This window comes from Solanum verrucosum, unplaced genomic scaffold, assembly GCF_900185275.1.
Source record: "Solanum verrucosum unplaced genomic scaffold, falcon-dt-bn FXZP01000125.1, whole genome shotgun sequence".
Classification (NCBI taxonomy): Eukaryota; Viridiplantae; Streptophyta; class Magnoliopsida; order Solanales; family Solanaceae; genus Solanum; species Solanum verrucosum.
The window spans coordinates 1,471,140-1,488,191 of record NW_026019923.1 but is presented as its reverse complement, the minus strand read 5'-3'; the positions used below and the strand labels follow the sequence as shown (position 1 = coordinate 1,488,191).

General features: G+C 29.4%; 1 protein-coding gene across 1 annotated transcript; it reads right to left on the bottom strand.

The window, feature by feature from the left end:
• Window positions 1–7,758: 7,758 nt before the first annotated feature.
• On the bottom strand, window positions 7,759–11,865 carry LOC125826295 (probable 2-oxoglutarate-dependent dioxygenase SLC1). Its single transcript, XM_049505618.1, has 4 exons — window positions 11,519–11,865; window positions 10,809–11,056; window positions 9,344–9,701; window positions 7,759–8,491 (listed from the first exon to the last, which is right to left on the bottom strand). Exons 1-4 carry the CDS (start codon window positions 11,807–11,809, stop codon window positions 8,246–8,248), a joined length of 1,143 nt encoding a protein of 380 aa, XP_049361575.1. The 5' UTR covers window positions 11,810–11,865; the 3' UTR covers window positions 7,759–8,245.
• Between the last annotated feature and the right edge of the window lie 5,187 nt (window positions 11,866–17,052).

The window sequence follows — 17,052 nt, the reverse complement described above, 5'->3', positions numbered from 1 at the left end:
AGCTAGTATCCTTGTTATGTCCATTTCAACAAGTATTCAAGCAAATGAGATTCTACTTGTTTGTGTAGTACATCCATCTGCATACAAAGGCTTCCCCAGACTACTGCCTATTTTACTAAGCACAACAGAGTTCCAGCAGTTTAAAGGCAGGTTCGGAAGCTTGACCCACAATGGAATTGTAGTGAGGATTTCCTCCTTGAAGTTAAAATCTGGATCCCACGGCTTCATAATAACTGGTCTCCTTAGTAAGTAATGAGATCTTGAACATAACACTCTATCCTTTCTTCCTCATTTGCAAACCTTATGACAAAGTATCCATCAACATGATACAATACCACTAGTTTACTAGAGAAATTACCTTGACTTAGAATGAATGATCTCTTCATAGCTCCTATTAATGGTGCAGTACCCACCACATAGACAACCATTGAAGGTTTCCATTTCACTTCATCCTGAGCTATATCCTCAGCTAGTATTTCCAAGACCTTTTCTCCTTCAACAATTATTGGAGGTATGTAAGTTAGATTCATACCTCTAGTAGCCATACGATTCGTAGCAAACAAGTTCGCCCATGATTTTTCTGGTGTTTTTTCAAGCATATTCAATTTAATTGCAGATATGTCCTCTGTTACTGTTCCATTCATTCCTTGCAAAGATTGGCTATTGTTTCCTCCAGTTCCTCTGTATTGCGTTAGTTCCGGCCATTGTTCCGCCCTTGCAGTTTCCCCTTTGCTCTTATCTGATTTCACCTCCGAAATATTGTTGGTTCCTTCTGGAGTGTTCGGAGCTGTCTCGAACCTTTGTTTTGCTGCCTGCATTGTTTTATTAGTGCTAGTGCTAATGCCATGAAGTATTTCTTTCTCGCAATGTCTTTGCGCTGCTCTGCGTGGTCGTCCCCTCCCCATTTCCGGCGAGGTGCAAGTTAGTGCATACTAATGTGCGCCAGAGCTCAGATGAGAGAGAATTTTTTTATTTTACATTTTTTTGATAAAATTTATTTGTTTTAATTTAAGTTGTTATCTTTTATCATCAAAGAGTTAACGCAGAAATAAAAATAATAGTAATAAGATTTCACATTTTTTAGAAAATGAAGAATTGTGTAAGTAAGAAATAAAAATAATATATTAAACTCCATTTTTTGAGAGATGAAAAAATGATCCAAAAAAAAGAATTTAATATTTTTTCTGTTTCATGTCCTTTAATTCAAATCTAAAAATAAAAGTAAAAGGGAAAATGTTCAAAGCCCATCACATATTAGTCATGGTTTAAAAATGTCTTTCTTTCATCTATTGGGTAAAAAAAGTCCTTAGTATATATAAATGATTCAAAAATACACTCTTTTCACCTATTAAATTTTAAAAAAAAAAAACTTAACCTATTGGAAAAAGTTCAAATTTGCACTCCTTCTACCTAAAAATATGTCTATCAACTAATGAATACTATTTAATGTGCCCGCATTTGTGCAATTTTAATATATTTTAATAATAAATATAATATTTTTATAATATTGAAATATATTTTTTTTGAAAATTTAGCCTTCAAATTGAATAAATTAACAAAAATATTTTACTATTGGCATACACAATGAAATTTCTCCTTCTCCGTGACACATAAAAATCAGGATCAAAATATTTTTCTACTCTAACTCTTTTACATCTTCTTGACTCAAAATCATCAATTTCTTTATTTTTCAAAGAAGAAATAGAAGAACTAGGTAGTGACAAAATATTTTATTCAATTTCAAGTCTTCTCAATCACCCTAGGCAGACCCGAAAAGTGACAATATTTTGTTCGATTTCAAATCTTCTCAATCACCCTAGGCTGACCCAACTAGGGTTGCAAATACAGATTTCTTATTAGTAGAAGAGATGTCTTCTTTTTGTGGAGCTTTGAACTCAACTCTTGTCTAGAGTTTATTGAGTTATGCTTTGTGATTAGGCTGTTGCAACCTGGAGGGGACAAGTCAAGAGGACTACTGTTGGACCAGTGAAAAACATTTGACGCAGTGAACTTGAATCTCCTTATCATTTAATTGTTCAATTTCAATATATTTTGTATATATGGTAGTTCATCATTTTGTGGATGTCATCATGTCAATGTTGTTGAATAATGGTTTCAAATCAACCAACGTGAAAATTTTAGAGAAATTTTGGGTGGTTTCTGTTTGTTTATAAAATTCAACTTAGGCTACAATATTTATACCTATATAATCATTAATATTACACATAATGTATCCTATCTTGATCAATTGAAAAGGCCACTTAAATACGATTGAGAAGACTTGAAATGAATAAGCTAAATAAATGATAAAGAATAGGAGCTAGCTATTTCAAAATATGGGGATTGAAATTTAGCTATTATTGTCAAGTGCTTCACTTTTCTTTTGCAGCCTTGACAATGAAACAACCCAAGCCTATTTGGATCGATTTATTTTAGGATATGGTTGTACTAGACAATATGATCATCGAAGTAGCTATTAATAATAATGACATACATACAAATCCTTTGCTACCAGTACAAGTATATAGTGACAGTCTAGTTGCTATACAAATTGCTGCAAATCCAGTGTACCACGAGAGGACAAAGCACATGAAAATAGATTGTCACTTCATAAGTTAAAGAATACAACAAGGCCTGATCAAAATAGACTATCTACCTACACGAGAGCAACCAACAGATATTTTGACAAAAGGATTGTCCAGAATACACCATAAACATCTAGTATCCAAGCTAGGTGTGCTAACCAACAGTAATTTGTTTTCATTTCTCCTAAATAATTGGTATTTCCAATTCTAGTTTAGTTTAAATAAGGTAACAAGTCTTTGCCCAATTCTAGTCGGACTTGTGTAATTTTCACACTATTTAAGTTTATTTTTTGTAATTCTAGTCGGACTTGATTGTGTAATTTCCACACTATTTAACCTCGATCTCAATTGCTTATGAATTACAAAAAAAATAAACTCTAAGAATGAAAAGTGAAAAATATGATGATTTATGGTCTGACCATGTTCCAATAGACATACTCAAATCAATATCATCACGTCTCGTAGCTGGTGATTACTTTGCTTTCTGTGCTGTTTGTAAAGCATGGCTCGAACATCCTCTCCCACCTCAGCTACACCTACACCATGATGATCAAGATGATTCGCCATCACCTTTTTTGATGACTTTACATAAAGAAATAGGCATTGTAGAATTTTTTAATCCGGTATACAATGCCCTAATAATTCCTACGATGGTTATTTCAAAATTAAAGGGTTCAAGAATTCGAAGTTCAAAAGCTAATTGGTTGCTTATGAGTCATGGCAATCGTGGTATGTTCTTTTTTAATCCTAAAAGCAATGACATAATTGAACTCCCTGAGCTGCCATTGATACACAATTGTTTCTCTGCTTGGACCTTTTCGTGTCCTCCAGATTCATTATCATCGTCTTGTTTTGTTGTTGGTTTCGATGAGGTTGGTTCTCCCCCTGACGTATACATCATTAAAGTTGGAGGTACTACTTGGACGTATCATTATTTTGTTAATGAATTAAGAAATTGTCAAGGATTGTTTTCATTACTCGGGTGTAATAATCCAGTATTTTTCAAAAATAATATTGTCTCTGTATTGGGAGATAAAGGGACTTAGAGACACCGTCTTGGCAATTTTATGGGACTCCCTTTTTGCGTACAAAACAAAAGTCAATTACAGAGGTTTACACAGTAGAAGATGTCGATAATAGAGGTATGTTAGCTGTCTTTCTAACTCATGAACAAGGTAAAGTTGAGGTTTGGAGGTACAACATAAATGGAAGGATATTCGAGAGGAAACAAATAACAAATTTGGATAATAATAAAACATTGTTTGTAAGCTTTGGAGGTTCCTATTTGAAACCATGTGTTGCACGTGGTTTAGAAAACAAGATATATTTCCCAATGTATCATGACAAAGACAAGGGCGTCTTCTATTGTTTGGCCACTCGTAGATACTACTCTTTTGATTATTCTCTAAAAAAACCTTTGTCAAGTCCCAATTATTATAACTTGTCCCGACCAAGATGCTGCATTTGGATTGAAAGATAAAATGTGAGTCATTGGTTATTATTTTAATTATGAAGTTGTTTGTGAGTATACATACTTTTTAGCTCCAATGTTATTGTTTGGCATACCAAGAGTTCTTTATGAATTGAATAAACATAAAGAGGGATTGATTCAATAATTTTTTGGTCTATTCCAATGGTTAAATTATATGATTGATCAATAATATTGTTTCTAATATTTGATCTCTCCTTTGGAAAAATCTTAAATAAATAAAGTGGTAAATAACTATGGCAAAGGCAGTGCAAAATATAGAAATAATAAGAGGGACTTTGAAAGATTTTGATGAAAAAGCAAGAGGAGCTCCTATATTTTCCATGGCTAATAATTTTGTTGAATCATGAAGAAAATAAAATAAAATTTGTGTTTGTGTATTGCAATATGTGATATTGTGTCTTTATTTATTTAAAACAAGAAGTGAAGGGGTTTTGTTTTTAGAAGGAAAATAAAACAATTTTTTTTTAATAAGAAAAGTTGAAAAGACCTTTCGTTTTTGCCATTTTATAAACGAACCAAAAAAATTATATGAAAAAAATAATAACACTAAAATTTGAGTTATGTTAAAGATGCTTTTTTTTCTTTCCATTTATATAAGCATCCAAAAAGTCAAAACTCAAAAACATGAAGAAAAAAAAAAAGAGTTATTATATGTATAAATATTTGGGCTTTGCTCACTAGCCCAAGAAGGCTTAATTCTACGTAGGCCCACCTGTCAACTAAACTTATCCATTTTGGATCCTTTAACATTGATTATCAATTTTTGAAAATTAATCTAGATAGTCGCTTATTCAATTACCTAAACTAAAAAAATCGGACACTAAATAATATATGTGCGATTTATGTATAAGATGTGAATAAATAGTATTATCAATGCACTGACTAAAAGTAATAAATAATAAATCCGATAGGCTATTCATGTAAAGATCCATACTATATATCTTGTATAAGTGTTCGTATATGTACATAAATTTTAAGTTATATCATGAATTAGACTATATGATCACATGAATTGAATATGCTTACAAATTTAGAATAATGAATTTCGAACTTCATGAACCAAATGAATTGTAGGAGAATTCAAAACTCGAAAGTTTAATGTCCAAATCCTGGATTTGCTTTTGCCGCTAGGAGGACGAGCGGAGCAAGAACGGATTTAGAGTATCATTTATGGGTTCATGTGAATCAATTAATTTTTGTTCATATATTACACAAATATTAGATTGTTAATCCAGTTGTATTGTATATTAACTAATTAAGTATTTGGTAGATGGTTAGAGTTATGCAAATATTAGAAATATATAAAATAATTAATTATGATCAATCTATTTATTATCTTATGCAGAGATTAATTGTTCATGTATTAGTTATACATGTATATATATATTAGTTATTTCATTATATATCAAATATCCTGCATAAAATAATACATAAATTCCCTCATAACTTATACATATATTAGTATGGTGGTTCTAAATTGTAAAAACCAAACATCGTATTAATTTCATACATGAAAAACGTACGTCCTATCTACCTATCCAACTATCAAATGACCCCTCAAGATTGATGTAGGATTTATAAACTTTAAATATTAAATTGAACTCGAGAAGAGAGCTAGGGGAGATAAAACACTCAATATCTAAAAATTCTTTATTTTTAAGAATTGAACGTGATACTTCTGATTAAGAATAAATAAAGAAAAGAAAAGAAAATGTTTGACGAGGAAAAAATAAGGGGAAGTACTTGGTCGTGTTCTTATATTCACACTAACCACGTGAAATGAACATCACACGTGGGTTAACTCAATCCTAATTAATTACATAATTAATCAGTTTATTAGTCACATTGTCAATTCAATACTAAACCATAAAAGTTCCCAATTGGACGATTCAAAAAATTACATTGCATATATAAAATTACTCTTTTTTAATGTGTGTATATATATAATTAATATCGAACCTTCTTATTAAAATTATGTGTTTATCAGTATTTTAGATGACGTGATAGTGTATATTAATTTCATTAAACTTTGTTTGAAGATACATGTTATTGTGAATATTTTGTCCACTTTTGTTAGTGTGCACACTATCTCCAAATGATACAAAATACAATGAACATGTGTGATGGCTTTCAAATATATTCATTTTGATCCAACTAAATGTCTAAACATGATTTTCAAATATGAAAAAGTGTGATGGCTTATACCAAAAAATAAATATCTATAACCACTATTGTAATTTATAATGTTTAAATGGAGAGTTCCTTTCAATGCTTCTTGATCATTCTTTTGCTTTGTGAACATATATAAGGACAAAATATTATTTTAAAGTATCTTAAATTGACGTGAGCTTGAGCAGTAGGTCATGTTTCATTGTGAATTTTTTCTAGAAAAATAACTTTTATCTTTTAATGTGAAAAATAATATTTGAAAATTAAAAATATATCATATTAAACGTATAAATAACAAGAACAAGGAAATTTAAAATATTTTTTAATATTCCACGTCACTTTGTCGTGGCCAATTCAGTTGAAATGTGACTCCAATAGTAAAATGACAAAATCCTCTTCAACAACCACTGAAAACTTAAAAAGTGAAGGGTTTTACACTTTTTACTATGATTTTTTTTTTTACTTTTTCCAGAGTTAAACACCAGAAAACACGTTAGAATTGTATTTAGAATTTTCAAGAATTTAAAGAATGTGAGATATTTTCACTTTGTTCACTCCATTTTACCCATAAAAAGTCAAAAACAACTTTAAATTGTATTCAGGATCAATCACAATCTAGCATTTTGCCATAAATTTTGAAAATCATTTTTCAAAATGTATCTTTAAATATGTGTTTGATTATGAAATTTGATTTGTTAGGGAGCGCTTTATCCCCAGACCCCAATATGGTACTTTCCGGCATGAATCCAAATTTAGTCGGACTTCAATGTGGATATCGAACACCGGATGGAAAACAAAAAAAAAAAATTATAAAATTTAATCAAAATTTGAATATTTGACTTTCAAACATTTTCAAGTTCCCAAAAATTGTTCTGAAATATTTTCCAAATAAAATGTTATCAAAAACTCTAGTTTTCAAGTTCCAATTTTATAATATATGGCAAAACACTTGTGCCCGTTTCGCTTGAAATTTTTCCCTAAAAACTGCTTGAACATAGAATTGTTATAATTTTTTTAAAATTCAACTTCAAATTAAATAATAACAAATCTAGTGTAATCTCACAAGTTTGGTACAGAGAAGATAGTGTGTACGCAATCTTAATCCCCCCCCCCCATCCCCACCTTGTAAAAATAGAGAGGCTATTTCCGATACACCCTTGACTTAAAGTGAAAAATTCAACTTTCAAATTGATTAATTTCGGAAAATAAACTCTAAAAAAATTGTTTTTATAATTTTCTTTACAACTCACTCATAAAAATTCAAATACAACTCTAATTTATATTAATATCAAAACGTGCGCCGATAAATAAGACCAATTAAGGGAAAGTGCTTTATTTTAGGATTCTCGAATTATAAATATTTGGTTAAGAAATTTCAAAATACATGAATATGAAGAAATAAATAATCAATCTTTCCTTATTTTAAAAAAAAACTAATAAAAATAGCATGCACCAATTACAAAGGAAATTAATGAAGAGGGTAGATTCCTTGTAAATAAAATATAATCTGGAAGAAGCTAGAGCTATTGTATATACGTTTATAATATTCTCCGTACAAATATGTCATTAACTTGATGTGACTATATACCAAACCAATAATTTCTAATAATAATTGATCTAACAGATCAAAAAAATATATACTAATAATGAAAAAGTCAAAATACACAAAATTTGTCCAAATTCTTCTAGTTCTTTCACTGCACTTTCATTTGACACCTATCCTTATGATAAATAGTTTATCTTGTCGTAACCTTTCGTTGAAAGGTCAACTGTCGGAATTGCAACGAAAAAAAATTCTGATCAAAGAGCAAATTTTAGAGAGACTCTTCATCGATCTGATGGTCGGTTAATCATTGATCATCCAAGAGCGAGCAACCATCATGTTTAATGATTTGATGGAATTTAGTATGAATGTAGTGACTAGTGAATCACTTCTTCTTTTTCTATGAAGATTCGGATAAAATCGAACTTGTCTAGTAGTGTTTGATTTTATTTTTTTTCATGTTAACTTTCTTGTCTCAAGGAAACTTTTGTTGGTGGAATCACAGGATTTTAAGTACTCAAGAAATGCAGCAAAATTAGTGTCTTTGTAAACACTTGGATTTGTTTCACTAATTAATTTAGGTGATGGCTTTATTATGCTATTGAATGGAAGACTATGCAAAGAAGCCACTGAAATTCTTGACTTTAAAGAGTTCACAAGAACTCTGTGTAACACACTTTTGTACTTCCCATTGCTAAATATCTGTAAGAAAATAAAATAAAAAAATCATGAAATTGGAACTTCAAAAGAAAATTAAAGTTAAAAAAATAAATTGTTTGAGTTAATAGTTTAGTGTTTGTAATAGTACTCCATTTGTTTCTTTTATGTGTCTTGATTTGACTGACGATGAAATTGAAGAAAATATTCTTCCCCGTCTAAAATAATTGATGGTTTAGGCTTGAGCACATGAATTATGGGATTCACTTACTCCTAAAAATTAATAGGAGTTTTATTAAAATATTCTTAATTATGATTTCTTCTTTAGGTTGACATAATGATATTTGTTTATTGAAGTAGGAATATGTCTAGGGAAAGTTTGACAAAAAGAATTGATAAATACATTTCTTGATTTTGTGTCAAATTATTTTGGATTAGAGGAGGTAATTACGAAGATTTTGAATTAATCTTAAATCTGTCACATGAAATATTGAGATCAAAAAGTTATCAAAGAATTATGGAGGCATTTTTGAAATCTTGAACCCATAATTTCAAATGTCAGATTTGTTCAACATTAAGAACTTAAACGATAAACTTATGAAATTTAAATTTTAAATTAGCTTCTGTATATATAAACTGTAGTTATTTGTTGAGCAGTCTGATAAATTTTCACATGTTATCGATATATAGAAGTTAAACTCCGAAACATCTCGTACCTCAAGGTGGTCTAACATCTAACGAGTTCAGCAACAAAAACCTAGCTACCTAAACACAAAACTTATATAATTTAAATCTTTAATCTCTCTATTAAGCAATCAAATTGTAATTATAAGACCTTTAATATACGTCAGATGTCACGTCAACATATAAAAGTTAAACTCGAAAAATATCTCGTACCTCGAGGTGGTCACCAACATTGACCACAAAAGCATTAGGGATAGGTTGAATAGTGACCCAATCATCATTGCACTTCACTTGTAAACCTTCAACTTCATCTTGGAGTAGAAGAGTTAGAAATCCATAATCAGAATGAGGTGGCATTCCAAGTGTCAAATCAGGATTAGGACAAGGTGGATAAAAATTAACAGCCATTAGCTGGCTTCCATCTTCAAATTCTTTTAACATTTCTTCATCATCATCATTTTGTTGTGTCTTGTTTTTTGCTGCAACATTAATTCCAAGGCTTTCTAGGATGGCTTCCACTAACTTTATAAATAAGATTTTGGTCTCTTTTGAGTATGTAACTGTCATTTCCCTGTTTAAAGTTCAATACAAAATGTTAAAAAGAATTATAAAATCGTTTTAATTTATTTGTCTGATTTTGACAGGACAAGGAGTTTAAGAAAATAAAAAATATTTTTGAATTATGTGGTTTTAAACTAAAAGATACACCATGTAGAATGTATTAAAATGTCTTTTCATCTTATGGTCTTAAATATATCATATATATAAAATTGAAACTAAAAAATTAAAAAAAAAAAAAACATCATTTTTTTTAAAAATGGACTAAAAAGGAAAAAAAATACAAATAGATTAAAACAGAGTATAATGATTATGACCCTATTAATATAATATAATATAATATAATACTATCAAATCATGAACAAATTATCTAGTACATGGTTTGTTGTTAAGACTAGGGATTCTAGCCCTTTGCTTAAAGTGATAACCATGCAAGAATAATATATAATGGAAAAATTGATAGGGGGAGTATAATTTTTATGTTTAGAAGACAGTCTGATGGATAAAGTATTGTAAGTTACATCGAATTTGAGGAAGGGCCACACCCTAGAGGGGTGTTTATATGAAACCTATTTTGATGTAAGTGTGAAAAGATGATTCTATAACTTAACATCGTGACCTGTAGAACACATAAAGATAAATTTATCATTACTCTAAGACTCCAACTTAATTTATTTCGAACAAAAAAAAACAATTCACTGCACGAAGTATCCCTACGCTTACATAGGGTTATACCCTAGCTAGAGGGACATGTTATATGTAGACAATTTATCTTGACGCAAGTTTCAATGACTGATTCTATTACTCAAACTCGTGATTTATAAATCAAGTAAAGATTTATATTTTACAATTGCTCCAAAACTCGAGCTCAATTTATATACATTAAGGGGTCGTTTCGTGTGAGGGATAAAAATAAATAGTCTTGGGATAAAAAAATAGCAAGGATAAAATTTTGGTGTCTTGTTTGATTGCCATGTTTGAGATAACTTATCCCAACATTTATACCATAGTGATATGATAAGTTATCATATATATATATAGTGAGATAAGTTATCCTAGAATAACTTGTTCCTGACCAAATGACCCTAATACCATAAACTAAAAAAACTTTTGATCTTACCTAAAATCAGAGGGAGAAGAAGGCCAATGAGGAAGGACTTGAGGAAGAGGGTCACAAACCAACTTGAGAAAGTCCCTCCAACAAAAGACACCATCTTTTGTTTGATTAAAACTTGTCCCATATCTAACTGGTGTTGTCATGTCTGTTGTCATGTACTTTTCCCTTTCTACTAATGGAAGATCAAAAAACCTTCCTCCAACATCCACCATACTTTTTATTACCTCTTCTGAAATTCCATGGTTTATCAACTGCATGGCAACATTAAAATCACAACTTTTTTAATTACTTATTACCATTAATAACCATTAAAAATAAGGCAGATACAACTAATTAAGTGTAGGGTCAACTCATAGTCATTTAGGACCTCTTAAAATGATATACTCATTATGTTTCAATTGATGTGATGATATTTGATTTGACTAAAATTTGTGGTCTAAAACAAGCCACGTCACTGCTAAAGAATATGAATTTCTGATGGTATTGTCAAAAATTGACTTACCATAAGAAATTCCATAGACATTTTTGTGACCATAAAATTATATCATTAAGAATGTATGATATATGAAGTTTAAAATTAAAGTTAATATACTTCTATATATATATATATATATATATAAAGAGATGATGGTGTTTATAGGACTGACTAAAAAAGAAAGTATGTCACGAGACAGATGGAATACAAAGTTCCATTCAAAGGAATCTTATTTTACCTGAAAAAATCCATAGTTTTCACAAGCATAGGATAGTGAATCAAGAGCTTGAGCTCTATTAGGACCATAGAGTTGAGCAAAATCTATGATAGGCAACTTGAGATTGTGTTTGCTAGTAACTTGTGGATTTCCATTTATAGTATAAGAATTTGGTCTTTCTGAAATAGGAAAAATGTATTTCTTTGGAACTTTTTGAATTCCACTTTCATGCAAATACTTTACTCCTTTATGATAATTATCTTCAATTTCATTGTTCAGTTTTTCAATAGATTTTGCCAATGCTGGAGACATTTTTTTAAAAAAAATTGAAAAGAAGAGAAATATATAGAGGGATTGGTATGTATATTGAAAAGGAGATGGTGGGAATTAAGAAAATAAGTGAGGTACTTATATAGAGAAAAAAATATATCAAGAAACAAATAGGATCTAGTTTCCAAAACCAGCTTTGGTTTTTTTTCTTCTTTTTTTAAAGAAAAAAATAGTAATCTTGAATTCCAAGTGGTGGTTTTTGATATGTTAAATTGAAAAAATCGTTTGACATTAATGTAGAAGTGTTGACCTCATTGGTGATAATAGATTATATAGATTGTTTCAGCCTTAATCAGAGATCTTAGGTTCGAGCACTGATTATGAAGAAAATCTTGTAATAAGAGTGTCACCCTCGAATGAGTCATGCAATGCACGATTCATATTTAATTGGGGCTCTTGCAATTTGGACTCCAAATATCATGATGGAAAACAAAAAAAATAAAAATTATGATAGTATATCTGAGTCAATTTGTATACACTTCGAATAGTTTTACTAGGTATATATCAATTTCATCCAATATAAATATCGGATAATTTTATTGATGACTTGGACAAATAAAAAAAAATCAACTAACAATTTTTGTCTTCGCAGAAATTTCATTGCTAGATACAACTTTAAGCAAGGAAACTTCCAAAAAATATTTAAAATGCCATATTTGGTATTTGAACATGTGACATAACATAATACTATTTATATAAATTCCTTTGCTACTACACCCAAAAAAAATCCCTATGTTAAAAGGATTCAATCGTCTATATGTAACACCCAAAAATTAAATCTATTTCTATCCTATTGAACACATTTAATTTTAGTTTCTGAAGAAGAACATTTTAATAAACTCGCTAATATATATATATATATATATAGTCATAGGACCTACAAAAAAACTCCACCAAAAACCAGGGGTTGGTTTATATAGGGAGGTTGGGGTGGAGAGTTGATTTATTTTACTCGCAAACGTTTGTCGTTTTCTTAAAAGTTCATCAATTTTTTTATTAGATGTTATTTTTTAAAAATAAAAATTTGATGAATTGAGTAGATTTTTTCTCAATTTTTTGGACTGATATTTTTTTTTATCGATTTTTGCATTATTTTTAGTAGTATACATCATACAATATGCAAAACAACCCCTCCTCCTTTCATGGCAAACCAAAAACAATGAGTTGGTTTATGTGGGGAGTTGGGAGGTTTTTAAGGGGGGGGGGGGGTTGTTCTTTTTATAGTGGCTTGACTTTTTATGTACAATTGGAGGTGGGGTCTCTTGGCTCATCACAATAATTTGATATAATTCATGTTTGTACAATTTCTTGGAAGCTTGATTAGTCCTTCATATTTCAATGGTCATGAAGATTTGAGTCCTTTTTTTGGCCTAATTTTAAATTGTCATGCCATTTTTGACTGCCCATTACTATTGATTGGTTCAAAACCTTGAAATTTTACAAGTGAATTGGTCCATCTACTAATAGTTTACTCTATTATTAGTAGCACGTTCTAAAAAAACAAAAGAAGAAGATATTCATTTAATTTAGACGCAATGAGTTGGAAGACGTTTGTATTTAACTATATTTGTCAGTTCAATCATTATATTTACGACTTTGTCAAGTGAATCTTTAAACTCACTGAAACACGATAGTTATAAATGTTGCATTGTATATGATAACATATTGTACATAAAAGGCATAACTAGAATTTTCAATTTATAAGTTTTGGATTGGAATAATAGTTGTTATTGATTTTAGATAAGTAATTGTTTAAACAAATAATACAAAAACTTCAATCAAAGTTATTGTGTTATATCAAACTCGAGTATAACTAAAATCCTAGTCCCACCCTATCAAAATTGACTTGGATTCCCTACCCACATTAAATCACACTAATTTACTATGACTATGTGATAAATAATACAACATACCTAATTTAATCTCACCAATAAAGTCCTGAACTAACTAATTATAGTTAAAACAAATATGTCCATTTTATTTACTTCGTATATCCATATTTATGTGCTTCCATAAAATATAAGGCAAAACAATTATTTTTTTTATTTTTTTTGGGGGGGGGGGGGATGTGCATTCAATTTTTTCGATTTTTATAATTTTGAAAAATGACATCTAATTCGAAGCATGATAAATTTGGTTTAGATAAGCACACCATTATATAGAATTTCCAAACAATTACATCACCTTAATTGAAATAAAATAAAAGAAGAAAATACGTGTTAAATAGAGAAAAAAAACTATTTTTTATTGGTTGGTTGATTTAATTTGACTTTATTAGTGACCTGGCCTCTTATCATCCAAAATTGCATGAGACCAACACACGCATATAGCCAATAGAATCACTCATATTAAAATCCAACATTAAATAATGATCATTCTATTATTTTTTCAGAAATTTAAAAAAAAAAGTATAAATTTTAGAGCGATATGATTTCATCATTACTCGATGCGGATAAATTTATATCGTTTTTGTATCATACTAAAGCAAATGCAACATATGTTTTGATATAATACATAGGGAGTTATTAGGGCTGTTCAAATCCAAATCGAAATTGATAATTCAAATTGAATTTTCTTATTGGTTATCGATAATGGATTATTAATTTATAAGTTTCTATATGATTTTAATTTTTTTTTATTATCGAGTTGTCGGTTCTTAACCATTTAAGGTTTTTTAAACGAGTTAATCGATAATCTGATCGTAAATTAATAAATTATATTGATATGTAAAGTCTTTGGCTTAGTTTCATATATTTATTTCTGGTTGTCGATCACAAACTCTCGATTACTCTACAATGTGTCAGTGTCTACTTTTGAGTAAATATGCAATCTGTCAACTCATATCATGGTTCATTTGGTTTGTCATTTTGTTTCTAAGTAATTTTCCATGTTTTTTTTTTGTCAAATCTTAACGGTTAAATCGATAATCGAACCAATAGCGTTCAATAATCGAAATTTGATAAGTCGAACTAATAAACTTTAAAATCGAACTAAACTAACCAATATACAACCCTAGAAGTTATAGTGATACTTACAGATTTGTATGTTTACGTATATAATTAGACTTTAAAATAAATAAGAAAACCAATTGTTATTTTCAGAATATTTAGAAACATTTTCAAACACACCCTATGTTTAGATACTTTTTTTTTTCATTAACTTTAATTTCGTTTTTGTTTTTTTTGTCCTCTCATTTGGAATTACTAATTGTATAAGACATGTGATATCTCTTCCATTAGGAAAATAAATTAATGTGTCAAGATTCATCCTCCATCCAACCAAAACACTAATACTAAACTAATCCATGCATTACAGCTATTAATTACTTGGTATTTTAATTACTAACTTTATTTCACGCATGTCATACTATAATAATAGTAATATCTAATAAGTTTATAAAGTCCCCACTCTATATTTAATTAAAAAAACCTCTCAATCCTTATTCGTGATTAATTACTAACTTTTTCCTCAATTAATTAGTGTCTGACCTTGTGCCCTCCTACCTTATAACCACTATATTTATTTATCCTATGGTTCCAAATATTTAGCCCCTTAATATATATATATATATATTTGGGACATAGTTATTATTGTACATATTCAAGTATATTCCTAATATAACATTTCACTAATCTCAATGGGTGCTCTCAATATAAAAAAGATTGACTTTTTTTCTTTCAATAATCCAAATCTAAAAATTGACTAATCATTTAATTTATAGGAAACTCTCAAGTTGACTTCCTTAAACCAATAAAAATAAAGGAAAAGAAATCTCTCACTTACTCATTTTCTTATACTATTATACAAAATATATAAAGTTATATATATTTGATAGTGTAAAGATTATCCAAATTATATGATAGCAATTAATCGTCACCATTTTACAACACTATCAATTAATGTCATTTCTTACGAAATGTATACTTATAAGTTATTTGATTGTGTAAATATTTATAACGAAATATCAATATGTGATTTAGATATAAATTATACTATGAGTTGTACGTACTACTTCTTGAAGTATTTAGAGCAAATAATTAAAAACACATCTAAATTATCATACGAATTTCATACCTCAACAATTTATCGTTTCATTTACCTATCTAAACTATCATTCATTTTGTATTAAAACACATACCTTGTTGTCGATTGAGAACAAATATTTCACCAACTTAGCATCGAGGCGAGCTATAATACAAAGAGACTGGTAGTTTAGGATGTAAAGTAAACAATCGACAGTTGAGGCAAGCTCGAAAAAGAATGATAGTTTATTTTTTGATCATGAACTTATGTATTTAGAATGGTGCGTTGACATAATTTTATTTCATTATTTTTAGTTTATGTAATTTTATTAGGCACGAATGACCTGCAAATTAGTTGTTTAACAAAAAAGAAAAACTAAAAAAAAAGTCAATTATCTAACCATCCTATCAAATAAAAATGTGATGATGCATGTGTGGTTAGGGTTGTGCCAAGCTGGTCACTTATTTTGTCACTTTGTTCTTGATTCATTGCATGATTTTTTATCCACGTCATCTTGTACCATAGTTTATTTATTTCTTTGTATATAATCATAAATAATATATGTAAAACGAAAATATAAAAAAGATGAAATGAAAATGTCAATGGCTAGTTTTGATTGCTTTAATTGTTTTTATTTCGTGTAGTATAGGACATTATGATTGTCTTAACACCCACCGAGTGGACTTTTTTTTATATGTAATTCAAATGATCATAGTAGGGTAGCTAATTGCATTCTCTCATAAAAAAACTATATTTTATAAATAAAAAAATTAAAGAATCGTTCGATCTTATTAAAGGTTAGCATCAGAAAGACGGAATCTCATATCATTTGTAGGATGAGAAACTGGTCATCTTATATGGTATAGGGTAATCCTCCTTTTATAAGCTAACTTTTGAAGTGAATTACGTCTGACGTTCTCTTTTTATATATACGAATCATGATATTAGAGTCAAGTCTATCTCAATTTATTATTTTTTATGTGGGGGCCCTTGTGTTATATGTTTATGTTCCAACTGTCCAATCCTAAATATGCAGAGGGGATGTTGGATCGAGTCCCATGTCGTTTGTTGGATGGAAATTTGGTTTCTTTATGATTTTTGGATGATTCTTGGGCTTAGCCCATGGGGGCGGTTTTCAAGCCCATTTAAAAGTAGGGCTTATAAACCCAGCCCATATAAGTCATTGGCCCTTGAAACTTGAT

Coding starts and splice junctions, on each gene's coding strand:
- LOC125826295 (XM_049505618.1), bottom strand. CDS start 11,809: ATGTCTCCAGCATTGGCAAAATCTATTGAAAAACTGAACAATGAAATT. Junction 9,702..10,808: donor TCTTCTCCCTCTGATTTTAG/GTAAGATCAAAA, acceptor AACTTTAAACAG/GGAAATGACAGTTACATACT. Junction 8,492..9,343: donor ATGTTGGTGACCACCTCGAG/GTACGAGATATT, acceptor ATTTTCTTACAG/ATATTTAGCAATGGGAAGTA.